The sequence below is a fragment of the Mesoplodon densirostris genome, chromosome 6 (genome assembly GCF_025265405.1).
Source record: "Mesoplodon densirostris isolate mMesDen1 chromosome 6, mMesDen1 primary haplotype, whole genome shotgun sequence".
In the NCBI taxonomy this organism is placed as follows: domain Eukaryota; kingdom Metazoa; phylum Chordata; class Mammalia; order Artiodactyla; family Ziphiidae; genus Mesoplodon; species Mesoplodon densirostris.
The window spans coordinates 44,473,633-44,499,059 of NC_082666.1; the positions used below are offsets into that span (position 1 = coordinate 44,473,633).

At 37.4% G+C, this 25,427-nt stretch overlaps 1 protein-coding gene across 3 annotated transcripts in view; it reads left to right on the forward strand.

Annotated features, from left to right (window-relative positions):
- GKAP1 (G kinase anchoring protein 1) overlaps nt 1–25,427 on the forward strand; it is a 90,794-nt gene that overhangs the window by 52,670 nt on the left and 12,697 nt on the right. Inside the window, exon 8 of one of the 3 annotated variants that reach the window (XM_060101754.1) lies at nt 19,037–19,189. The exons of the other annotated variants lie outside the window; for them this stretch is intronic. Within the exon in view, the coding sequence (XP_059957737.1) occupies nt 19,037–19,189 (153 nt within the window). The remainder of the gene's footprint in view (nt 1–19,036; nt 19,190–25,427) is intronic. 3 annotated transcript variants of the gene reach the window in all.

A 25,427-nucleotide genomic window follows, 5' to 3' on the forward strand; every position in this document is an offset into this window, starting at 1 on the left:
ATGGTGTACAACCCTTTAATGTGTTGTTGGATTCAGTTTAGTAGTGTTTTGTTGAGGATTTTTGTGTCTACGTTCATCAGTGATATTGGTCTGTAATTTTTTTTGTGATATCTTTGTCTGATTTTGGTATCAGGGTGATGGTGGCCTCATAGAATGAGTTTGAAAGTGTCCCTTCCTCTGCAGTTTTTTGGAATAGTTTCAGAAGGGTAGGTTTTAACTCTTTTCTAAATGTTTGGTAGAATTCATCTGTGAAGCCATCTGGTCCTGAACTCTTTTTGTTGAGGGTTTTAAAATCTGTTTCCATTTCAGTACTTGTGATTGGTCTGTTCATATTTTCTATTTCTTCCTGTTTCAGTCTTGAAGATTGTATAACACCTTTCTAAGAATCTGTCCATTTCTTCTAAGGTGTCCATTTTTATTGGCATATAGTTGCTCATAGTAGTCTGTCATGGTCCTTTCTATTTCTGTGGTGTCGGTTGTAACTTCTTTTTCATTTCTGGTTTTATTGATTTGAGCTCTCTCTCTTTTTTGATCGATGAGTCTAGCTAAAGGTTTATCAATTTCATTTTTCTTTTCAAAGAACCAGGTTTAGTTTTGTTGATCTTTTCTACTGTGTTTTCAGTCTCTGTTTCATTTATTTCTGCTCTGATATTTATGATTTCTTCACTTACTTTGGGCTTTGTTTGTTCTTCTTTCTGTAGTTGCTTTAGATGTAATGTTAGGTTGTTTATTTGAGATTTTTCTTGTTTCCTGAGATAAGCTTGTATAGCTACAAATTTCCCTCTTAGAACTGCTTTTGCTGCATCCCATAGGTTTTGGATCGTGTGTTTTTTTTTTTGTGTGTGTGTGTGTGTGTTTAATTTAATTAATTAATTAATTTATTTAGACTGTGTTGGGTATTTGTTGCTGTGCTCAGGCTTTCTCTAGTTGTGGAGAGCAGGGGTTGCTCTTTGTTGTGGTGCATGGGCTTCTCATTGTGGTGGCTTCTCTTGTTGCGGAGCATGGGATCTAGGTATGCGGGCTTCAGTAGTTATGGCTCGCGGGCTCTAGAGCACAGGGTCAGTAGTTCTGGTGCACAGACTTAGTTGCTCCTCAGAACGTAGGATCTTCTCGAACCAGGGCTCGAACCCGTGTCCCCTGCATTGGCAGGTGGATTCTTAACCACTGCATCACCAGGGAAGTCCCTGGATCGTTGTGTTTGCATTGTCATTTGTCTCTAGGTATTTTTTGATTTCCTCTGTGACTTCCTCTGTGACTTCTTCTGTGACCCATTGGTTGTTTAGTATCATATTGTTTAGCCTCCAAGTATTTGTGTTTTTTGCAGTTTTTTCTTATAGTTGATTTCTAATCTCATAGCGTCGTGGTCAGAAAACACACTTGATGCTATTTCAATTTTCTTAAAGGCTTGTTTTGTGACCCAGCATATGATCTATCCTGGTGAATGTTCCATGTGCACTTGAAAAGAATGTGTTTTCTGCTGCCTTTGGTTGGAATGCTCTATAAATAAAGTCCATTTGGTCTAAGGTATCATTTAAGGCCTATGTATCGTCATTAATTTTCTCTCTGGATGATCTGTCTATTGATGTAAGTGGGGTGTTAAAGTCCCCCACTATTATTGTGTTACTGTTAATTTCTTATTTATTCCTGTTAACATTTGCCTTGTATATTGAGGTGCTCCTATGTTGGATGCATATATTTACAATTGTTATATCTTCCTCTTGGATTGATTCCTTGATCATTATGTAGTATCCTTCTTTGTCTCTTGTAACAGTCTTTATTTTATTTATTTTTTAACATGTTGATTGGAGTATAATTGCTTTACAACGGTGTGTTAGTTTCTGCTTTATAACAAAGTGAATCAGTTATACATATACATATGTCCCCATATCTCTTCCCTCTTGCATCTCTCTCCCCCCTACCCTCCCTATCCCACCCCTCTAGGTGGTCACAAAGCACCAAGCTGATCTCCCTGTGCTATTATGCAGCTGCTTCCCACTAGCTATCTGTTTTACATTTGGTAATGTATATATGTCAGTGCTACTCTCTCACTTCGTCCCAGCTTACCCTTCCCCCTCCCTGTGTCCTCAAGTCCATTCTCTACATCTGCATCTTTATTCCTGTCGTGCCACTAGGTTCATTAGAACCATTTTTCTTTTTAGATTCCATATATGTGTGTTAGCTTATGGTATTCGTTTTTCTCTTTCTGACTTACTTCAGTCTGTATGACAGACTCTAGGTCCATCCACCTCAGTACAAATACCTCAATTTCATTTCTTTTTATGGCTGAGTAATATTCCACTATATATGTGCCACATCTTCTTTATCCATTCTTCCATCGATGGACACTTAGGTTGCTTCCATGTCCTGGCTATTGTAAATAGTGCTGCAGTGAACATTGTGGTACATGACTCTTTTTGAACTATGGTTTTCTCAGGGTATATGCCCAGTAGTGGGATTGTTGGGTCATATGGTAGTTCTATTTTTAGTTTTTTAAGGCACCTCCATACTGTTCTCCATAGTGGCTGTATTAATTTACATTCCCACCAACAGTGCAAGAGGGTTCCCTTTTCTCCACACCCTCTCTAGCATTTATTGTTTGTAGATATTTTGATGATGGCCATTTTGACTGGTGTGAGGTGATACCACATTGTAGTTTTGATTTGCATTTCTCTAATGATTAGTGATGTTGAGCATCCTTTCGTATGTTTGTTGGAAATCTGTATATCTTCTTCGGAGAAATATCTATTTAAATCTTCCACCCATTTTTGGATTGGGTTGTTTGTTTTTTTGATGTTGAACTGCATGAGCTGGAGTTGTATATTTTGGATATATAGAAGCAACTTCGTCAGTTGCTTTGTTTGCAAATATTTTCTGCCATCCTGAGGGTTGTCTTTTCGTCTGTTTATGGTTTCCTTTACTGTGCAAAAGCTTTGAAGTTTCATTAGGTCCCATTTGTTTATTTATTTATTTTTATTTTTTATTATTATTTTTTACATCTTTATTGGAGTATAATTGCTTTACAATGGTGTGTTAGTTTCTGCTTTATAACAAAGTGAATCAGTTATACATATACATATGTCCCCATATCTCTTCCCTCTTGCATCTCCCTCCCTCCCACCCTCCCTATTGCACCCCTCTAGGTGGTCACAAAGCACCGAGCTGATCTCCCTGTGCTATGTGGCTGCTTCCCACTAGCTATCTATTTTACGTTTGGTAGTGTATATATGTCCATGCCTCTCTCTCACTTAGTCACAGCTTACCCTTACCCCTCCCCATATCCTCAAGTCCATTCTCTAGTAAGCCTGTGTCTTTATTCCTGTCTTACCCCTAGGTTCTTTATGACATTTTTTTTCTTAAATTCCATATATATGTGTTAGCATATGGTATTTGTCTTTCTCTTTCTGACTTACTTCACTCTGTATGACAGACTCTAGGTCTATCCACCTCATTACAAATAGCTCAATTTCGTTTCTTTTTATGGTTGAGTAATATTCCATTGTATATATGTGCCACATCTTTTTTATCCATTCATCCAGTGATGGACATTTAGGTTGTTTCCATCTCCGAGCTATTGTAAATAGAGCTGCAATGAACATTTTGGTACATGGCTCTTTTTGAATTATGGTGTTCTCAGGGTATATGCCCAGTAGTGGGATTGCTGGGTCATATGGTAGTTCTATTTGTAGTTTTTTAAGGAACCTCCATATTGTTCTCCATAGTGGCTGTACCAATTCACATTCCCACCAGCAGTGCAAGAGTGTTCTCTTTTTTCCACACCCTCTCCAGCATTTATTGTTTCTAGAATTTTTGATGATGGCCATTCTGGACTGGTGTGAGAGGATATCTCATTGTAGTTTTGATTTGCATTTCTCTAATGATTAATGATGTTGAGCATTCTTTCATGTGTTTGTTGGCAGTCTGTATATCTTCTTTGGGTGCCTGATTCCTCCAGCTCCGTTTTTCTTTCTCAATATTGCTTTGGCTATTCAGGGTCTTTTGTGTTTCCATACATATTGTGAAATGTTTTGTTCTAGTTCTGTGAAATATGCCATTGGTCGTTTGATAGGGATTGCATTGAATCTGTAGATTGCTTTCGGTAGTGTAGTCATTTTCACAATGTTGATTCCTACAATCCAAGAACATGGTCTATCTCTCCATCTGTTTCTGTCATCTTTAATATCTTTCATCAGTGTCTTATAGTTTTCTGCATACAAGTCTTTTGTCTCCTTAGGTAGGTTTATTCCTAGGTGTTTTATTCTTTTTGTTGCAATAGTAAATGGGAATGTTTCCTTAATTTCTCTCTCAGATTTTTCATCATTAGTGTATCGGAATGCAAGAGGTTTCTGTGCATTAATGTTATATCCTGCTACTTCATTAAATTAATTGATTAGCTCTAGTAGTTTTCTGGTAGCATCTTTAGGATTCTCTAGGTATAGTATCATGTCATCGGCAAACAGTGACAGTTTTACTTCTTCTTTTCTGATTTAGATTCCATTTGTTTCTTTTTCTTCTCTGATTGCTGTGGCTAAAACTTCCAAATCTGTGTTGAATAATAGTGGTGAGAGTGGGCAACCTTGTCTTCTTCTTGATCCTAATTAGCGGAAAGGGTTTCAGTTTTTCACCATTGAGAATGATGTTGGCTGTGGTTTGTCATATATGGCCTTTATTATGTTGAAGTAGGTTCCCTCTATGCCTGCCTCTGGAGAGTCTTTCTCATAAATGGGTGTTGAATTTTGTCAAAAGCTTTTTCTGCATCTGTTGATTTTCATATGGTTTTTATACTTCAGTTTGTTAATATGGTGTATCACATTGATTGATTTGCATATATTGAAGAATCCTTGCAGTCCTGGGACAAACCCAAGTTGATCATGGTGTATGATCCTTTTAATGTGCTGTTGGATTCTGTTTGCTAGTATCTTGTTGAGGATTTTTGCATCTATGTTCATCAGTGATATTGGCCTGTAGTTTTCTTTTTTTGTGACATCTTTGTCTTGTTTTAGTGTCAGGGTGATGCTGGCCTCATAGAATGAGTTTGGGAGTGTTTCTCCCTCTGCTATATTCTGGAAGAGTTTGAGAAGGATAGGTATTAGCTGTTCTCTAAATGTTTGGTAGAATTCACCTGTGAAGCCATCTGGTCCTGGGCTTTTGTTTGTTGGAAGAGTTTTAATCACAGTTTCAATTTCAGTGCTTGTGATTGGTCTGTTCATATTTTCTGTTTTTTCTGGTTCAGTCTCGGAAGGTTGTGCTTTTCTAAGAATTTGTCCATTTCTTCCAGGTTGTCCATTTTATTGGCATAGAGTTGCTTGTAGTCATCTCATAATCCTTTGTATTTCAGCAGTGTCAGTTGTTACTTCTCCTTTTTCATTTCTAATTCTGTTGATTTGAGTCTTCTCCCTTTTTTTTCTTGATGATTCTGGCTAATGGTTTATCAATTTTGTTTATCTTCTCAAAGAACCAGCTTTTAGTTTTATTGATCTTTGCTATTGTTTCCTTCATTTCTTTTTCATTTATTTCTGATCTGATCTTTATGATTTCTTTCCTTCTGCTAACTTCGGGGTTTTTTTTTTCTTCTTTCTCCAATTGCTTTAGGTGTAAGTTTAGGTGGTTTATTTGAGATTTTTCTTGTTTCTTGCAGTAGGATTGTAGTGCTATAAACTTCCCTCTTAGAACTGCTTTGCTGCATCCCACAGGTTTTGGGTCATTATGTTTTCATTGTCATTTGTTTCTAGGTATTTTTGGATTTCTTCTTTGATTTCTTCAGTGATCTCTTGGTTATTAAGTAGTCTGTTGTTTAGCCTCCACGTGTTGGTATTTTTTCCAGTTTTTTTCCTGTAATTGATATCTAGTCTCATAGCGTTGTGGTCAGAAAAGATTCTTGATACGATTTAAGTTTTCTTAAATTTACCAAGGCTTGATTTGTGACTGAAGATATAATCTATCCTGGAGAATGTTCCATGAGCACTGGAGAATTAAGTGTATTCTATTGTTTTTGGATGGAATGTCCTATAAATATCAATTAAGTCTTTCTTATTTAATGTATCATTTAAAGCTTGTGTTTCCTTATTTATTTTAATTTTGGATGATTTGTCCATTGGTGAAAGTGGGGTGTTAAAGTCCCCTACTATGATTGTGTTACTGTTGATTTCCCCTTTTATAGCTGTTAGCATTTGCCTTATGTATTGAGGTCCTCCTATGTTAGGTGAATAAATGTTTACAATTGTTATATCTTCTCTTGGATTGATCCCTTGATCATTATGTGGTGTCCTTCTTTGTCTCTTTTAACAGTCTTTAAAGTCTATTTTGTCTGATATATTGTTATTCCAACTTTCTTTTGATTTGCATTAGTATGGAGTACCTTTTTCCATTTCCTCACTTTCAGTCTGTATGTGTCTTGAGATCTGAAGTGGGTCTCTTATAGACAGCATATATATGGGTCTTGTTTTTGTATCTGTTCAGGAAGTGTATGTCTTTTGGTTGGAACATTTTATCCGTTTACATTTAAGGTAATTATCAATATGTATGTTCTTATTGCCATTTTGTTAATTGTTTTGGATTTGTTTTTTTTTTTTTTTTTTTTTTTTTTTTGCGGTACGCGGGCCTCTCACTGTTGTGGCCTCTCCCGCTGCGGGGCACAGGCTCCGGACGCACAGGCTCAGCGGCCACGGCTCACGGGCCCAGCCGCTCCGCGGCATGTGGGATCTTCCCGGACCGGGGCACGAACCCGCGTCCCCCGCATCGGCAGGCGGACTCTCAACCACTGCGCCACCAGGGAAGCCCCTGGATTTGTTTTTGTAGGTATTTTCCCCCTTTCTTCTGTTCTCTTCTCTTGTGATTTGATGACTTTATATTTAGTATTTGTATTCCTTTTTCTTATTTGTGTGTATATCTGTCATAGATTTTTGGTTGGTGTTTACCGCAAGGTTTTTGTATAGCAGTGTTTGTATATACGTGATTGTTTTAAGTAGCTTAACCATTAATTTCAAATGTCTTTTAAATACCTTGCATTTGTATTCTCCTCCCCTCATGATTACTGTTTTTATATCATATTTTATGTCTAATTGTTTTGCACATTCCTTAACTGCTTATTGTGGATACAGATGATTTTACTACTTTTGTCTTTAAATCTCCCTACATGCTTGGTCTGTGGATGATTTCTTACCTTTATCGTATGTTTGCCTTTACCAGTGAGCCTTTTCATTCTGTAATTTTCTTGTTTCTAGTTGTGGCCTTTTCATTTTTGCCTAGATAAGTTCCTTTAATGTTTGTTGTAAAGCTGGTTTGGTGGTATGGAATTCCTTCAGTTTTTGTTTGTCTGTAAAGCCTTTGATTTCTCTGTCAAATCTGAATGAGAGCCTTGCTGGGTAGAGTATTTTGGTTGTAGGTTTTTCCTTTTCATCACCTTAAATATATCATGCTACTCCCTTCTGTCCTGCAGAGTTTCTGCTGAAAAATCAGCTGATAACCTTATGGGAGTTCACTTGTATGTTATTTTTTGCTTTTCCTTTGCTGCTGTTAGTATACTCTCTTTATCTTTAATTTTTGTCATTTTAATTACAGTTTATCTTGGTGTATTCCTCTTTGGGTTAATCTTGTATGAGACTCTCTGTGCTTCCTGGACTTGGGTGACTGTTTACTTTTCAGGGGAGTTTTTTAGCTATTATCTCTTCAGATATTTTCTCGGGCCCTTTCTCTCTTCTTCTTCTGGGACCCCTGTAATGTGAATATTAGTGCTTTTGATGTTGTCTGGGAGGTCTCTTAAACTGTCTTCATTTCTTTTCATTCTTTTTTCTTTTTTGCTGTTCAGTGGCAGTGATTTCACTGATCCATTCTTCTGAAGTATTTAGTTTACTATTGAGTCATTCTAGTGTATTTTTCATTTCAGTTATTGTATTCTTCATCTTTCTTTGGTTGTTCTTTATGGTTTTGTAGCTGTTTGTTAAAAACTTCTGACTTCTTGCTCTGTGCGTCCATTCTCCTCCTGAGTTCTTGGATCTTCTTTATGATCCTTACTTTGAACTCTTTCTCGGGTAGATTACCTATCTTCAGTTAACTTAGTTCTTCTGGGGTTTTATTTTGTTCCTTTGTCTGGAACATATTCCTCTGCTGCCTCATTTTGTCTATGTTGCTATTCATCTCTGTATATGTGATCGGTCAGCTCTGATTCTTGACCTAGGAGAAGTGGCCTTCTGTATGAAGCATCCCGTGTGTCCCCACTGTGCACTCTCCTCTTGGCACCCAAGCTGTGTGCTCTAGGGCTTCCCACTAAGAGAGCTGTGTGGTCCTTCTTTTGCAGCAGGCTCACTATGTGAGCAGTCTGGTAGCCTTGATTGGCCCCTAGTCTGCTCAGTTGCTAGGCCCTGCCTTGTGCAGATGCTGTTGGCTGCTGTTTAGCAGGGCCTGGTCATAAAGTGACTGGATTGGATGCAGAGTCCTAGAGAGCCCGGGGGCTAATACTGGCTTACTGGTGGGCAGAGTCAGGGTCCTGAAGACTCTGTGGCTCTTGCCAGTCCACCATTGCCAGATCCTGTGGTTAGTGCTGGAATACTGGCAGGCAGAGCTTGTCCTAGAGTCTGGCTGTAGGTCCCAGGGATCTCAGAGCTCATTTCAGATTGTTTGCGGGAGGCAATTCCTGATACAGTTTTTGGGTCCATGGTGTCCCAGAGGTTGCTTTGGCTAGCTAGTGGGCAGGATCAGGGCCTGGCTGGTCCCAGGGTTGGGTCTGGCCTGCATTGCAGGATCGTAGTTTTCTTACTTCTGGTGTCTTCCCGCAGTGGGTGAGGCTAATCTAGAGCTTGTGCAGGCTTGCTGGTGGGAGGGGCCGATGCCTGGCCACTGGTGAGTGGAGCTGGGTCTCGGCCCTCTGGTGGGAAGGGCCATATCTAGGGGCATGTTTAGAGTCAGCTGTGGGCTCAGGAAGTCTTCAGGCAGCCTGTTTGTTGATGCCTGGGGCTGTGTCCCTGCCCAATTAGTTGTTTGGCCTGAGGTGTCCTAGCACTGTAGCCTGCAGGCTCTTGGGTGGTGCCAGGTCTTGGAGCTAATAAGCCCAGATGTCAGCCCCCATAGCAGTGTTCACACAGCTGAATGTTCCCCAGTATGTCTGTCACCAGTGTCTGTGTCCCCAGGGTGAACTGCATCCACCCCTCACCTTTCCAGGAGACTCTCCAAGACCAGCAGGTAGATGTACTCCGGTCAAATTACTGCTTTTGCCCTGGGCCCTGGTGTGCATGAGATTTTGTTTGCAACCTTTAAGAGTGAAGTCTCTATCACCCCCAGTCCTGTGGGGCTCCTGCAGTTAAGCCCCACTGACCTTCAAAGCTGAATGCTCTGGGGGCTTGTCTTCACAGTGCTGGACCCCTGGGCCGGGGGGCCTGACATGGGGCTCAGAATTATCATTCCTGTGGGAGAACTTTTGCAGTGTAGTTATTCTCCAGTTTTTGGGTTGCCCACCTGGGGGGTATGGGTTTTGACTATGTCACGAGTCCACCCCTCCCACCCATCTCATTATGTCTTTAGTTGTAGAAGATCTTTCCTGGTAGGTTGTAGTCTTCTTCATCAGTGGTTGTTCTGCAGGTAGTTGTGAAGTTGGTGTGCTTGTGAGAGGAGGTGAGCTCTTGGTCTCTGTACTCTGCCGTCTTGACCACTCTTCCCTTTCAGTTGCTGATGTCACAAAATTACATCTTTATGCATTGCATGCCCCAAAACATAAACTGATAATTATTTTAAGTGCATTAGTCTTTCAAGTTATGTAGAAAACAAGATTTGGAGTTACAAATCAAAGTTATGTTAATGTTAGCATTTACAGTAATAATTGTTTTTGTTCCTTTAAACATATTAGTCTCTTAAATCATGTAGAAAACAAAAAGTACAGTCACATGCCATTGTTACAATAATACTTGCTTTATAATTACCCTTTACTGAGATGTTTATTTCCCCACGTGGCTTTGAGTTACTGTCTAATGTTCATTTTTTTTACCTTCCTAGCACTACCGTGAGTATTTCTTGCAGGGCAGGTCTAGTGGTCACAAACTCCCTCAGATTTTGTTTTTCTGGGAATGTCTTGATTTATCACTCACTTTTGAAGAGAGTTTTGCCACATATAACATTCTTGGTTGAAAGGTTTTTTTCTTTTAGTATTTTTAATATTTCAGCCCATTGTCTTCTGGCCTTCAAAGTTTCTGATGAGAAAACTGCTTATGATCTTATAGAGGATTCCTTGTATATGATGATTTGCTTCCTTTTGCTGCTTTTATGATTTTATTTTGTCATTGTCTTTTTTTTTTTTTTAATAGGCTGTGTCAGGTCTTCGTTGCAGTGCGCGGGCTTCTCTCTAGTTGTGGCATGCGGGTTTTTTCTCTCTAGTTGTGGCGCATGGGCTCTAGAGCACGTTGGCTCTGTAGTTGTGGTGTGCAGGCTCCAGATCATGTGGGCTCTGTATTTTATGGCACGTGAACTCTCTCTATTTAAGGTGCATGGGCTCAGTAGTTGTGGTGCGTGGGCTTAGTTGCCCCACAGCATGTGGTATCTTAGTTCCCCCAACCAGGGATTGAACCTGCATCCCCTGCAGTGGAAGGGGGATTCTTTACCATTGGACCACTGGGGAAGCCTCTTGTCATTGTCTTTTGAAACTTTATTATAATGTGACTTGCTGTGGGTCTTTTTGAGTCCATCTTACTTGGAGTTCTTTAAGCTTCTTGGATGTTTATAGTCATGTCTTTCGTCAGATTTGGGAAGTTTTTAGCCATTATTTCTTCAGATATTCTCTCTGCCCCATTCTATCTCTTTTCTTCTTCTAAGACTCCCACAATTTGTATGTTGGACTGCTTGATGGTGTCCCACAGCTCCGTTAGGCTCTGTTTGCTTTTCTTCAATCTTTTTTTCTTTCTGTTCTTCAGCCTAGATAATTTCTGTTGTCCTATCTTTTTTTTTTTAGTTTCTGCTTTATAACAAAGTGAATCAGTTATACATATACATCTGTTCCCATATCCCTTCCCTCTTGCGTCTCCTTCCCTCCCACCCTCCCTATCCCACCCCTCTAGGTGGACACAAAGCACCGAGCTGATCTCCCTGTGCTATGCACTGCTTCCCACTAGCTATCTATTTTACGTTTGGTAGTGTATATATGTCCATGCCACTCTCTCACTTCATCCCAGCTTACCCTTCCCCCTCCCCATGTCCTCAAGTCCATTCTATACATCTGCATCTTTATTGCTGTCCTGGCCCTAGGTTCTTCAGAACCTTTTTTTAGATTCCATATATATGTGTGAGCATACGGTATTTGTTTTTCTCTTTCTGACTTACTTCACTCTGTATGACAGACTCTAGGTCTATCCACCTCATTACAAATAGCTCAATTTCGTTTCTTTTTATGGCTGAGTAATATTCCATTGTATATATGTGCCACATCTTTTTTATCCATTCATCCGATGATGGACACTTAGGTTGTTTCCGTCTCCGAGCTATTGTAAATAGAGCTGCAAGGAACATTTTGGTACATGGCTCTTTTTGAATTATGGTGTTCTCAGGGTATATGCACAGTAGTGGGATTGCTGGGTCATATAGTAGTTCTATTTGTAGTTTTTTAAGGAACTTCCATACTGTTCTCCACAGTGGCTGTACCAATTCACATTCCCACCAGCAGTGCAAGAGTGTTCCCTTTTCTCCACACCCTCTCCAGCATTTATTGTTTGTAGATTTTTTCATGATGGCCATTCTGACTGGTGTGAGATGATATCTCATTGTAGTTTTGATTTGCATTTCTCTAATGATTAATGGTATTGAGTATTCTTTTAAGGGTTTGTTGGCAGTCTGTATATCTTCTGTGGAGAAATGTCTATTTAGGTCTTCTGCCCATTTTTTGATTGGGTTGTTTGTTTTTTTGCTATTGAGCTGCATGAGCTGCTTATAAATTTTGGAGATTAATCCTTTGTCAGTTGCTTCATTTGCAAATATTTTCTCCCATTCTGAGGGTTGTCTTTTGGTCTTGTTTATGGTTTCATTTGTTGTGCAAAAGCTTTGAAGTTTCATTAGGTCCCATTTGTTTATTTTTGTTTTTATTTCCATTTCTCTAGGACGTGGGTCAAAAAGAATCTTGCTGTGATTTATGTCATAGAGTGTTCTGCCTATGTTTTCCACTAAGAGTTTGATAGTGTGTGGCCTTACATTTAGTTTTTTAATCCATTTTGAGCTTATTTTTATGTATGGTGTTAGGGAGTGATCTATTCTCATACTTTTACATGTACCTGTCCAGTTTTCCCAGCACCACTTATTGAAGAGGCTGTCCTTTCTCCACTGTATATTCCTGCCTCCTTTATCAAAGATAAGTTGACCATATGTGCGTGGGTTTATCTCTGGGCTTTCTATCCTGTTCCATTGATCTATCTTTCTGTTTTTGTGCCAGTACCATACTGTCCTGATTACTGTAGCTTTGTAGTATAGTCTGAAGTCAGGGAGCCTGATTCCTCCAGCTCCATTTTTCGTTCTCAAGATTGCTTTGGCTATACGGAGTCTTTTGTTTTTCGAAACAAATGTTGAAATTTTTTGTTCTAGTTCTGTGAAAAATGCCAGTTGTAGTTTGATAGGGATTGCATTGAATCTGTAGATTGCTTTGGGTAGTAGAGTCATTTTCACAATATTGATTCTTCCAATCCAGGAACATGGTGTATCTCTCCATCTATTTGTATCATCTTTAATTTCTTTCATCAGTGTCTTATAATTTTCTGCATATAGGTCTTTTGTCTCCTTAGGTAGCTTTATTCCTTGATATTTTGTTCTTTTTGTTGCAGTGGTAAATGGGAGTGTTTCCTTGATTTAACTTTCAGATTTTTCATCACTAGTGTACAGGAATGCCAGAGATTTCTGTGCATTAATTTTGTATCCTGCTACTTTACCAAATTCATTGATTAGCTCTAGTAGTTTTCTGGTAGTATCTTTAGGATTCTCTATGTATAGTATCATGTCATGTGCAAACAGTGACAGCTTTACTTCTTCTTTTCCATTTTGGATTCCTTTTATTTCCTTTTCTTCTCTGCTTGCTGTGGCTAAAACTTCCAAAACGAAGTTGAATAAGAATGGTGAGAGTGGGCAGCCTTGTCTTGTTCCTGATCTTAGTGGAAATGGTATCAGTTTTTCCCCATTGAGGACGATGTTGGCTGTGGGTTTGTCATATATGGCCTTTATTATGTTGAGGAAAGTTCCCTCTATGCATTCTTTCTGCAGGGTTTTTATCATAAATGGGTGTTGAATTTTGTCGAAAGCTTTCTCTGCATCAATTGAGATGAACATATGGTTTTTCTCCTTCAACTTGTTAATATGGTATATCACACTGATTGATTTGCATATATTGAAGAATCCTTGCATTCCTGGAATAAACCCCACTTGATCATGGTGTATGATCCTTTTAATGTGCTGTTGGATTCTGTTTGCTAGTATTTTGTTGAGGATTTTTGCATCTATGTTCATCAGTGATATTGGCCTGTAGTTTTCTTTTTTTGTGACATCCTTGTCTGGTTTTGGTATCAAGGTGATGGTGGCTTTGTAGAATGAGTTTGGGAGTGTTCTTCCCTCTGCTATATTTTGGAAGCGTTTGAGAAGGATAGGTGTTAGCTCTTCTCTAAATGTTTAATAGAATTTGCCTGTGAAGCCATCTGGTCCTGGGCTTTTGTTTGTTGGAAGATTTTTAATCACAGTTTCAATTTCAGTGCTTGCAATTGGTCTGTTCATATTTTCTATTTCTTCCTGATTCAATCTTGGCAGGTTGTGCATTTCTAAGAATTTGTCCATTTGTTCCAGGTTGTCCATTTTATTGGCATAGAGTTTCTTGTAGTAATCTCTCATGATCTTTTATATTTCTGCAGTGTCAGTTGTTACTTCTCCTTTTTCACTTCTAATTCTATTGATCTGAGTCTTCTCCCTTTTTTTCTTGACAGGTCTGGCTAATGGTTTATCAATTTTGTTTATCTTCTCAAAGAACCAGCTTTTAGTTTGGTTGATCTTTGCTATCGTTTCCTTCATTTCTTTTTCATTTATTTCTGATCTCATCCTTATGATTTCTTTCCTTCTCCTAACTTTGGGGGATTTTTGTTCTTCTTTCTCTAATTGCTTTAGGTTCAAGGTTGTTTACTCGAGATGTTTCCTGTTTAAGGTGGGATTGTATTGCTATAAACTTCCCTCTTAGAACTGCTTTTGCTGCATCCCTGTTGTCCTGTCTTTAAGTTTACTGATTCTTTCTTCTGCCTGCTCAACTCTGCCTTTCAGTCACTCTAGTGAATGTGTTGTTTCAGTTATTGTACTTTTTAGCTCCAGAATTTCCTTTTGGCATCTCTTTAGGTTTCTTTTTTTAATCCCTAATTACATTTCCATTTTGTCCACACATTATTTTCTTGATTTTCTCCCCATCTTCCTTTAAATCTTTGAGCATCTTTAAGACAGTTGAGTTGTTTTAAAGTCTTTGTCTAATACAACTGCCATAAATAAGTCTTTTTCAGAAACAGTTTCTATTGATTTCTTTTTACTTTCCATGGGTTATACTTTCCTGTTTCTTTGTATGCCTTGTGATTTTTTGTTGAATATGAGACATTTGAGCCTAGTAATATGGTAACTCTGGAAATCAGATTCTCCTCCTGCTTCAGGGATTGGTGTTTTTTATTACTGTTTTGGGGTTTGTTTGTGTTGTTTTTTGATTGTCATAAACTTAATATCTTAGGTCGTTTCATAGCCTTTCCTTGGGCATTCATAGTCACTTTCTAATCTTCCCCTTATAGGCAGTTGTTTTTGAATGGCCTATTTTTTTAAAATAAGCTGGTCTTTATTTTATTTTTTCAAACATTAATATATATTTTTAATTTGTTATTTATTTAATTTTGGCTGCGTTGGGTCTTTGTTGCCGCGTGCAGGCTTTTTCTAGTTGTGGCAAGCAGGGGGCTACTCTTTGTTGAGGTGTACAGTCTTCTCACTGCAGTGGCTTCTCTTGTTGCAGAGCATGGGCTCTAGATGTGTGGGCTTCAGTAGTTGTGGCCTGCAGCCTCGGTAGTTGTGGCTCGCAGGCTGTAGAGCACAGGCTCAATAGTTGTGGCTTACAGGCTTAGTTGCTCTGTGGCATGTGGGATCTTCCCGGACCAGGGCTCAAACCTGTGTCTCCTGCATTGGCAGGTGGATTCTTAACCACTGTGCTACCAGGGAAGCCTATGAATGGCCTATTTTTTAAAGTCTGGCTCTCAAAAGTGGAAAAGCAAAATATGAAGGGGGAGGAGAAGGGCACTAGTTCTTTAAATCCACTGGAAGTTACTTCAGCTAGAGGGGGAGGGGCTTGCAACAATGAGGGGAGGTACAGCAGCAAGGGCTGCCTGCCTCTTTGTCTCTTGGTCTGCACCTCTGTAATCAGAAGCGGCAATTAGTGACCAGAACACAGATCCCCATTATTTGGAGGAGAGGCTCCTTGCTGCCCACCCTGGCTCCCATAAGCTGTGTACAAGCTGCTCCAGGAACATGTACACAGCTGCCTGCCACATCACTGAGGGTGGTGGATGGGTAGTTGCTACTGTGCTAAGAGCTGAAATTGACCAAAATTTACTGTAGTTTACCATCCAAGAGTTTCCCTGGAAGTTTCAAGCCTTCAACAGACTTCAGAGTTCCAAAATAATTGTTCCAAAATCAGACAGATTCTGCCAGTGCAGTTATTGTCTGTGTGAGGACACAGGTTCCTGGTGCTTGCTACTCTGCCATCTTCACAGAATCTTCTCCATGATCTGATTTTGAGTTAATTTTTGTGCATAGTGTGAAGAAAGAGTTCAAATACACTTTTTCCATGTTTATATCCAGTTCTCCCAGCACCATTTGTTGAAAACAGTATTGTTTCTTTAATGAAGTAACTTGACACCTTCATAAAAAATAAATTGACCATAAATGTGAAGGCTTATGTCTAGTCTCCTAATTATGTTCCAGTGATCTATAAGGCTATACTTACACAAACACCGTACCGTTTTTTTCATTATATTCCTGGCACATAATAGGTGCTCAGAATTTGTTAAATTGAAATTGAATTGGCTAGACTTATTAAAGAATCTGTGTTCTTAACACTTGGTGCATTTTAATCTTTTTTCTGTTGAGGTGTGTGTGTTGGGGGAGAGGGGCCTTGTTGGATCATTTTTGTTTCATTTCTCTGTAGTTTCCTGTCAAGGTATTTTTTGAAAACTTCTATCCTTAGGCTGAAAAGAAATTTTATGCCTCACTAAAGAAAAAATATCAAGGACAGAGTACCCTTTGGGATAGGCATGCTGGTAATGGTAGCAGCTATCAAAAAACAGAGGACAGGGCTTCCCTGGTGGCGCAGTGGTTGAGAGTCTGCCTGCCGATGCAGGGGACATGGGTTCGTGCCCCGGTCCGGGAAGATCCCACATGCCGCGGAGCGGCTGGGCCTGTGAGCCATGGCCGCTGAGCCTGCGTGTCCGGAGCCCATGCTCCACAACGAGAGAGGCCACAACAGTGAGAAGCCCGCGTACTGAAAAAAAACCAAAAAAACAGAGGACATTAGTTGGAACTGCACTATTTAAAGTAGTGAAATCCAGAGGTCATTAGTTGCCATCATCATGCTATACCTTCCATAGAAGCTCAGCAGTGTTTTAAGCATTGTTGTATTCATTGCTTTAAAATGAAGTCTTATCAGAATATACTGGGAGTATTTTATGAAGCAGTAGACTTTGAGTTATAGCTGTAGCACTTGGCAGTAGAATCACTCATGAGCAAGTTATTTAACTTTCCTGTGACTATGATTACTTTGTGGGGAAAATATTCTTGCTCTATCAATTTCTTACAGTCTTAATGAGATTCAACTAAAGGGATGTTTCTGTAACTGCTTTGCAAAATATAAAGTACTCTACAAACATTTTAAATATTATTTGTATATTAAGCACTGATACACACTTTTTTTTTCTTTCAAACACTTTCTAAGACAAGGTGAAAGGAAAAGGATGAACAGTCATTGAACTGTTGGGTCATTTGCTGACAAATACAGTTGAAATGGGTAAAATTGGGAATATTAAAGCTCAAGAATGTGGGACATAGGGAAAAGCTATGAGAGTGAGAGGAACATTTTCTTCAGTCTCTGTCTTGCGACAGGAAGTTGGAAAGGAAATGATACTTTTCTTGGAAAACATATAAAATCTCTAACTTTACATAATTGAGTAGATTGTGATACAGTCTTATCTCCTTATCATTTGTGTGTAGAATTTATGTAAAAATTGTTTTTAAATATACTGTAAAAGTTTGAGCAATACAAGGCTAGAGTAGTTAAGGCAGTGTGTTATGGCATAAGGGTAGACATATAGGTTGAAAGAATAAAATTGAGAGTCCAGAAAGAAGCCTTTATATTTATGTTCAGTTGATTTTGGACAAGGGTGCCAAGACAATTCAATGGGAAAAGAATAATCTTTTAACAAATGATGCTGGATAGCCACATGTAAAAGAATGAACTTGGACCCCTTCTCACACCATATGCAAAAAATAACTCAAAATGGGTTATAAACTTAAATGTAAGAACTAAAACTATAAAGCTCTTAGAAGAAAATATAGGAGTAAATCTTGATGACCCTGAGTTAGGCAGTGATTTCTTGGATAAATTGGACTTTGTCAAGATTAAAACCTTTGTGATACTAAGGATACTGTCAAGAATGTGAAAAGACAACCCACAGAATGGGAGAAAATATTTGCAAATCATGTATTTGATAAGAGACTTGTTTCTAGAATTTCTAAAGAACTCCTACAACTCAAAAATAAAAAGTAACCTAATTAAAAATTGGGCAAAGTGGACTTCCCTGGCTGTCCAGTGGTTAAGACTTCACGCTTCCAATGCAGGGGGTACAGGTTCGATCCCTGGTTGGGGAACTAAGATTGCATGTGCTGTGTGGTGCGGCCAAAAAAAATTTTTTTTAATAATAAATTCACATGTAGTTTAAAAAACAAAAAAACAACAAAAATTTGGGCAAGCTATCTGAATAAACGTTTTTTCACAAAGATATACAAATGTCCAGTAAGCACATGAAAAGATGCTTAGCACCATTAGACATCAGGTAAATGCAATTGAAAACCACAATGAATCTCATTCACACCCACTAGGGTGTTTATAATTTGAAAAGATGTATAATAACAAGTGTTGGTGAGAATGTGGAGAAATTAGAAGCCTCATACACTGAATACATTGACAGGTTGTAAAATAGTATGGTCACTTTGGAAAACTATTTGGCAATTTTTCAAAAGGTTACACATAGAGTTACCATATGTCCCAGCAATTCTACTTCCAGGTATATACCCAAGAGAACTGAAAACATGTCCACACAAGACCTTGTTGCATGAATGTTTACCGGAGCATTATTCATAATAACCAAAAGGTAGAAACAGCTCAAATGTCCATCAGCTGATGAATTGAGAAATAAAATATGGTGTATCCATCAGTGGGATATTATTTGGCAATAAGGATTGACGTGCTGATAGATGTTATAATATGGATGAATCTTGAAAACATTTTACAAAGTGAAAGAAGCCAGTCACAAAAGACCTTATACAGTATGATTCCATTTATATTAGATGTCCAGAATAGCCAAATCTATACAGACAGAAAGTAGATTGGTGTTGCCTAGGGAACATCTGAGGGGAGGGATTAGGAGGGAATGGGGAATGATGCTAATAAGTTCTGGGTTTCTTTTGGGGCTGATGTAACTTTATAAATGGGTTATGGTTGTACAACTCTGTGAATATATTAAAAATCATTTAAATGTGCAAATTAAATGGGTGAATTGTATGGTATATGGATAAAAAATAATTTAAAAATCAAGCAATACCCAACTCAAAAAATATGAAGTAAAGAAAAGGACATTTGCACATGTATCTCTACTGGTTATATTCTGGAGATAGAGAAGAATCAGATGGTTGATTGTCTCTATGTTATTTTTTTTTTCATTCTCTATCCTTCTAGTGGCTGACCAGGTTTATTAAATGCATGCACTTTTGTGTTGATTGATAGTAAATCTTAATTCATTTTTGACAGGAATTGAGTTCTTCTCAGACTTTATCACATGATGGAGGATTCTTCAATAGACTGGAAGATGATGTTCATAAAATTCTTATTAGAGAAAAAAGAAGAGAACAGCTTACAGAATATAATGGAACAGATAATTGCACAGCTCATGAACACAACCAGGCATGTAAAATAGAAAATTCTCTTAAAATCACAGTGAAATTATTTTTCTTTTTTAAAAAACCTAAGCAGTGGAACCCAATTATGATTGTATAAAGTTACAGTTTTAGGATTTTATCTTAGTCATTATTACACATAGGTACTTATATTAAAAAGTATGAAGTACTTCTTTAATTGATGAATATTTATTGAGCATGTACTATAACGCTAGGTATTGTTAGGCATCAATGTAGGGGAGTGGGAATATCAAGATAGATAAGACCATCCATGCCTTAGACAGAGTAGTGGGGATAGGAGGAGGGAGACTGTAAAAATATCATTCAGCATGATGAAGGCTTTAAGAGAGATACGAACAATATAAAAGAGGTTTTTGAATAGAAAAGGTAATAGATCACTCCTTGGGTGAATTGGGAAAGGTATATAAAGAAGTGACATTTGGGATGGATTTTGAATGGTGAATAACTGTATAAACTGAGAAATGGAGAAAACCTAAGGGAGCTGCAAGAGCAATAGCCCAGAGCTATGAAAAGCCTTAGACTGAATATTCAGGAAACTGAAAAATTCTGCATCTAAGAAGTATAGACTTAAGTGAGTGTGGGATAACATGACTAGAGAAATAGATTGTATTTAGATTATAAAGGTCTTTTTATGTGAAACTAAGAAGTTAGAATTTTATCCTGCAGACCAGGGGTTGCAAACTATGGTTGGTCAGCAGTCTGTTTTTGTAAGGCTCACAAGCTAAGAATGGTATTCACATTTTAAAATATTGTTTGGAGAAATACAGAAAGAAAGAAAAGATCTTATCCTATAGAGACCTCTAAGTCTGCGTTTATTTTTCTCACCACAACCACCAGTCTTCTCTTTTACTTCCTCTTAAACTGTGAATCTGTTCTTTACCTTATATTGACCTCCAATACTTAATGGTCAGTCATTCAACAAATTAAACACTTGCTGTGTTGTGTTATATAGGACACAAAAGAAGCCAGACTCTTACGAACTTGTCACTCCAATGCAGCAATAATATTGCTTTATAAAAACACTATACCACATGAAAATCTATTTTCAACTTAGTATGGGAAATCCTTGCCTGCCCTGAGGTACTTGTGAGCTTCTTCCTTTCTGGCATTGAATTAAATTTTGTGTTTTCCTGTCTTGTCTTGACTGTCAAATTTTATGTACAGTGCAAGCAACTGTGTTAACATTTATAGTTAGCATATTTGTTTCCCCTTTTTACATTGATTATGATTTTCCCCGTTGTGGTTCGTATCTTCTTATTTTTCTAAGTCATCTCAGGTCATTGTTGGATAGTAAGAATGATATTAATATACTTGAGCAAATAGATGTTTCAGGGCAAAGTTGGGTACACATAAGTTTAATTAAATTATTAAGTAATGTTAATGATATTTTAAAACCAAAGTGACAGTGCAGTATAGTAGAAAGAGAACAGTCTTTGAAATCAAACCTAATAACACAAAATATAGCACTGCAGCTTATCAGCTGTGTTACATTGGAATGAAATTACCTGCCTTTCATGCACTGTTATTATGAAAATTAGCGATTATGATGTAAAATGTTTAGCAGAGCATGTTGTACACAGCATACACTTGATAATTGTTTTTGTACAAGGTGGAAAGTGGTAGATCCAGAAAAGGTAATTCATAGGAATGGAGATGAGAGATGGCTTTCTTAGGAGAAAATAGCTTTTGGTTTTTGTGGGTTTTTATTTATTTATTTATTTGGCTGTGCCAGGTCTTAGTTGTGGCGTGTGGGATCTTAGTTGCAGCATGTGCGATCTTTAGTTGCAGCATGTGGGCTCTTTTAGTTGTGGCATGTAGACTCTTAGTTGCAGCATGCAGGATCTATTTCCCTCACCAGGGGTCGAACCTGGGCCCCCTGCATTGGGAGAGCGGAGTCTTAACCACTGGACCACCAGGGAAGTCGGAAAATAGCTTTTGAATTGGAATTTAAGGGACAGTAGAATTTGAACATGAAGAAGTGAGGGAGAAGAAACTGGAATGTCAGAGTAAAAGAATGGAGGCAGTGAAGAATAAACTAGTTTAATTAAGACAAAATTCAAAGAGGACCATAGTATAAATTTGGCACAGTGGGTTTGGAGGGATTGTGGAGGACTTAAAAGCCTGATTTATGATTTAGTCAGGAGATAATAAAGAATTTTTGAAAGTTTTTGAGCAGAGGACTAAGTTCTACATGGTAATACTAATTTCACTGCAGTGCCTAGGAAAAACTGAAGGAAGGTGAAGACTAGTGATAGGAATTGGACAGTATTCCATATGGTAAGGATGTAGAACAACAGTAACAAATTACTAGTCGTAATGTAATTTGGTATGACCATTTTGGAGAACAATTTGGCATTAACTTTTAAAGTTGAAGATGATGGGGAGACTGTGTTTTAGAAATTCTATGTTAGATTAAACCCTGAAGACATCTTCAACAAGAATGATTCAAACTCAGTTGTTTGTGACAACAAAATCAGTAGGAGAAATGAATGATCTACAGCAATACATAGCAACATGGATGAAAATCAAAAACATAATCTTTAATGAAAAAAGCAGGTCACCAAATAGTAATAGTTTGATGCCATTTTTATAAATTTCAAAAAATAGAAAATTTAATATATTACTCAGGGATATTGTTCTAAAAGACTAACAAAGGAAGAGAATAACAAACACAAAATTCATAATAGTGGATATTTTTTGGGGGGGAAGGGATGTATTGGGGAGAGGCACATGGGGGATGCCAAAATACTGGTAATGTTCACACAATCTGCATATTGGTTTATTTTTTTTACCTTACTTGTGTCATTCCTTTATATATTATTTTGCACGTGCAAAACTTTTCATCATTAAAAAAATTAGGATTTTTGTCATGTCATTGAGTGTAGTGGGGAAAAAAGAAAGATTGAGGCCATTAAAAATAATCTTTTTATCTACCTCCTTCCTCTCCCCCTTGCACTCCTTTTTCAGAGAAAGAAAGCCCTTCTTTTTGCAAAGGTTAAAATTCTTTTAAACTGTACATTAATATACCAGAAATTTTTAAAGGTGAAAAATAAATCCATCCTAGTTCAACCAGTCTTAACATTTGGTTTCATTTTTAAATAGTACTTTTCTAGGAAAATGCCACATGTATAGGTATTTAAAAAATAGCTAATGATAAGGACTATAGTTTTTGGTAGCCCCTTATGTAAACCATGGTTATAGTCTGTCAAATCAACATGCTGTAATTTGTTTAAGGTCATTACCCTAATATTGAACATTTAGGTTGTTTAGAATTGGTCACTTTGATATTCACTGAATATATTCATATATTTAATTTTTTGATGAATTTCTCCTTGGAATACATTCTTAAAAATAAACATCTGTGTTGCTTTTGATGTGTTACCAACATTGTCTTATTGCAGCAGGATATGAGTTTACTAACTTTTCCACAGCTTCACTAGCATTCCCTCTAATGGCCTTCGGGGCTCTATTTTATCAATTGTCTTTGTGGCATATTTCACCCTCTTGTTCTGTGAATACCTTATACTTACTATGTCCAAACTCGAGGTCATCATCTACTCTCCAAACCAAGAATTTGGCTTGACTTCATCATTTCTGTTTTTGGTTTTATCATTTTATCCAGATATTCAGACTCTGAACCTCCTGTTTCACTTTTCTGTTTTTCAAGGTTTGGGAGTTTTTAATCTTTGAAATAGTTCTCAGATCTATCTTCTCTTCCATTCTTATTAACATTTCTCTAGTTTAGGCTCTCATTATCTTTTACTGGTATTATTTCAGTAACCTAATAAGTCTTTCTGCCTCCTGCCTTCTAGTTCTAGGTAATTTATCTTATACATTGCTAACAGATGACTTTAAAAAAAAACTTTTTTTGGCCGTACCACATGGCACATGGGATCTTAGTTCCCTGAGCAGGGATCGAACCTGTGCCCCCTGCACTGGAAGTGTGGAGTCTTAACCACTGGACTGCCAGGGAAGTCCCAACAGATGACTTTTTGAAAAGCAAGACTTCCATCCTGCCACACCATGTCCCTAAGCTTCAGTGTCTGTTGAATCAAGTGCAAATGTCCTTGACCTGACATTTAAAGCCCTCAAGCTTTTCAAACTGAGAGTCTCAACCCATTTAACCAGTCCTGAAATCAATTTAGTAGATTGCTACCAGCACTAACCAAAAAAAAAAGTTGTCAGTGTATATGACATCTGTTCGTATTTTATGAAATTTGTTTCTGTGTATATATATATGTATATAACATACAAATATACGTACATACACTGACATGTATGTGCATTCTGGGTCATGATATAAAACATTCCTTAACATGGGTCACTGTCAAGTAAGTTTGAAAGCATTGTTCTACAGTGTAGCTTCGGCCTAAGTAACTTCAGCTGTACTCTTTCCAGTTTTTTCTCCTAGCTAGAGCAGAGCACTCCTATCACAGCACTGGATCCTTTCCAGCTTTGCTCAAGGTTCATTTCACATGCCATCTCCTCCCTGAAGCTCTCTCATTGCCCTATCCCAATCCCAAACACAGAAAACCTGGATATGATCTTTCCTTCTTTTTCTATACCCCATAACATTTTGTTTTTCTTATGGCACATTTCACACAGCACATTTTTATTTGTTATTATTCTTAATAGATTACAAATCCCTTGTGGACATAGACTTATACACCCTTTTATCTTCATCTTAGTATAATGTCTTCTACTTAGAAGATAAGTTTAAAATTTATTTAATGAAATATAGGACTTCATAAAAATGGGTATACATTAAAACAATATGATTTTCTGTTTTAAAAAGTGATATTTGTTGTAGAAATTCTGGAAATAACTAATAAGAAGTGAAGAAATTTTAATACTGGCAAAAAATATTTGAGGGCTTAGTATATATTTGCCAGATATTCTATTAAGTACTTAAAATGATTATTTCATTCAGTTCTCACAGTTTACTGTGAAGTTGATAGGCACCTTTATGATGCCCAATTTGCAGATGCAGTGGAAAAGAATAGACCCTAATCTCATTCACTTGGAGAAAACTACCATTGATACTTTGTTGTGGTCCTACTTTTCTATGGATTTACACTTTTTCCCCAATAATGTAGAAACTTACATGGACCACTTTTCAGTTAAATACAGAGATGGTGAGCAATTCAGATCATTAAGTAATACATTGACCCTTGAACAACACAGGTTTGAACTGCTTGGGTTTACTTATACATGGATTTTTTTCAGTCGAGGTTGGTTGAATCTGCAGATGGAGGAGCCGCATATACAGAAGGCTGACTATATACGACTATGTGTATTTTTGATTTCTCAGAGGGTTGGCGTCCCTAACCCCAACATTGTCCAAGGGTCAACTGTAATGTTTTTACATTAAATAATAATGTTTATAGCTAAATTGCTTTCAGTTACCCACACTGAGGAAAAAATTTAAATATACCAGTTTGATATAACATTGCTTACTACTGAGGTTGTACACTTTTTGATTTTTTATTGGTCATATGCCTACATATAGGTGCAACTGTTTTTTCTAGTTTTTCTCATTTACCTTTTGATTTTGTTTCAGTGTTTCTGGAGATTTTTCATCAAGTTAAATCTATCTTTTCCTTTTTGTTTTCTCCCTTTCATACTATGTTCAGAAGAGCTTTCCTATTCAAAGATGTTAGCTAGTAATATTATAAAGAGTTTATTTTAATGCTTAAGTGGTTTTATTTTTTAATTAAAATACTATTTTATATTATTCAATGATTATATACTCAGTATAAAACAATTTTGATGAAAGGAAATTTTTAAACAATAAAATCTTCCATAATAATTCTAAGAGAGTTATTAAAATGTTGGTGTATGTCCTTCCAGGATTTTTTCTTTGTATATAGTATTACAATTTTGGGATCATACAGATGTGTTTTATGGTTCTGTATCATCATTTTTAGTGATTTCAGAGTTTTCAGTTTTGTAAATTTGTCATATATTTAGCCTATATCCTTATTGTTGGGCATTTAAATTGATGTCCAATTTTTTGTTGTAACTGCAGTGAACACTTTCATACATACTCCCCCCTCGCGTATCTATTTAAGATAAATTCCCGGAAATGAGATTTTTGGGCCATGATAATAGTATGTATATTTCTAATTTTGATCCAAATTTTTTCTTCCGAAATCATCTTATACTATCATCTTCTTCACTAAGCTCCAACCATGCTTGCCTCTTTACTATCCTTCAAATTCTCT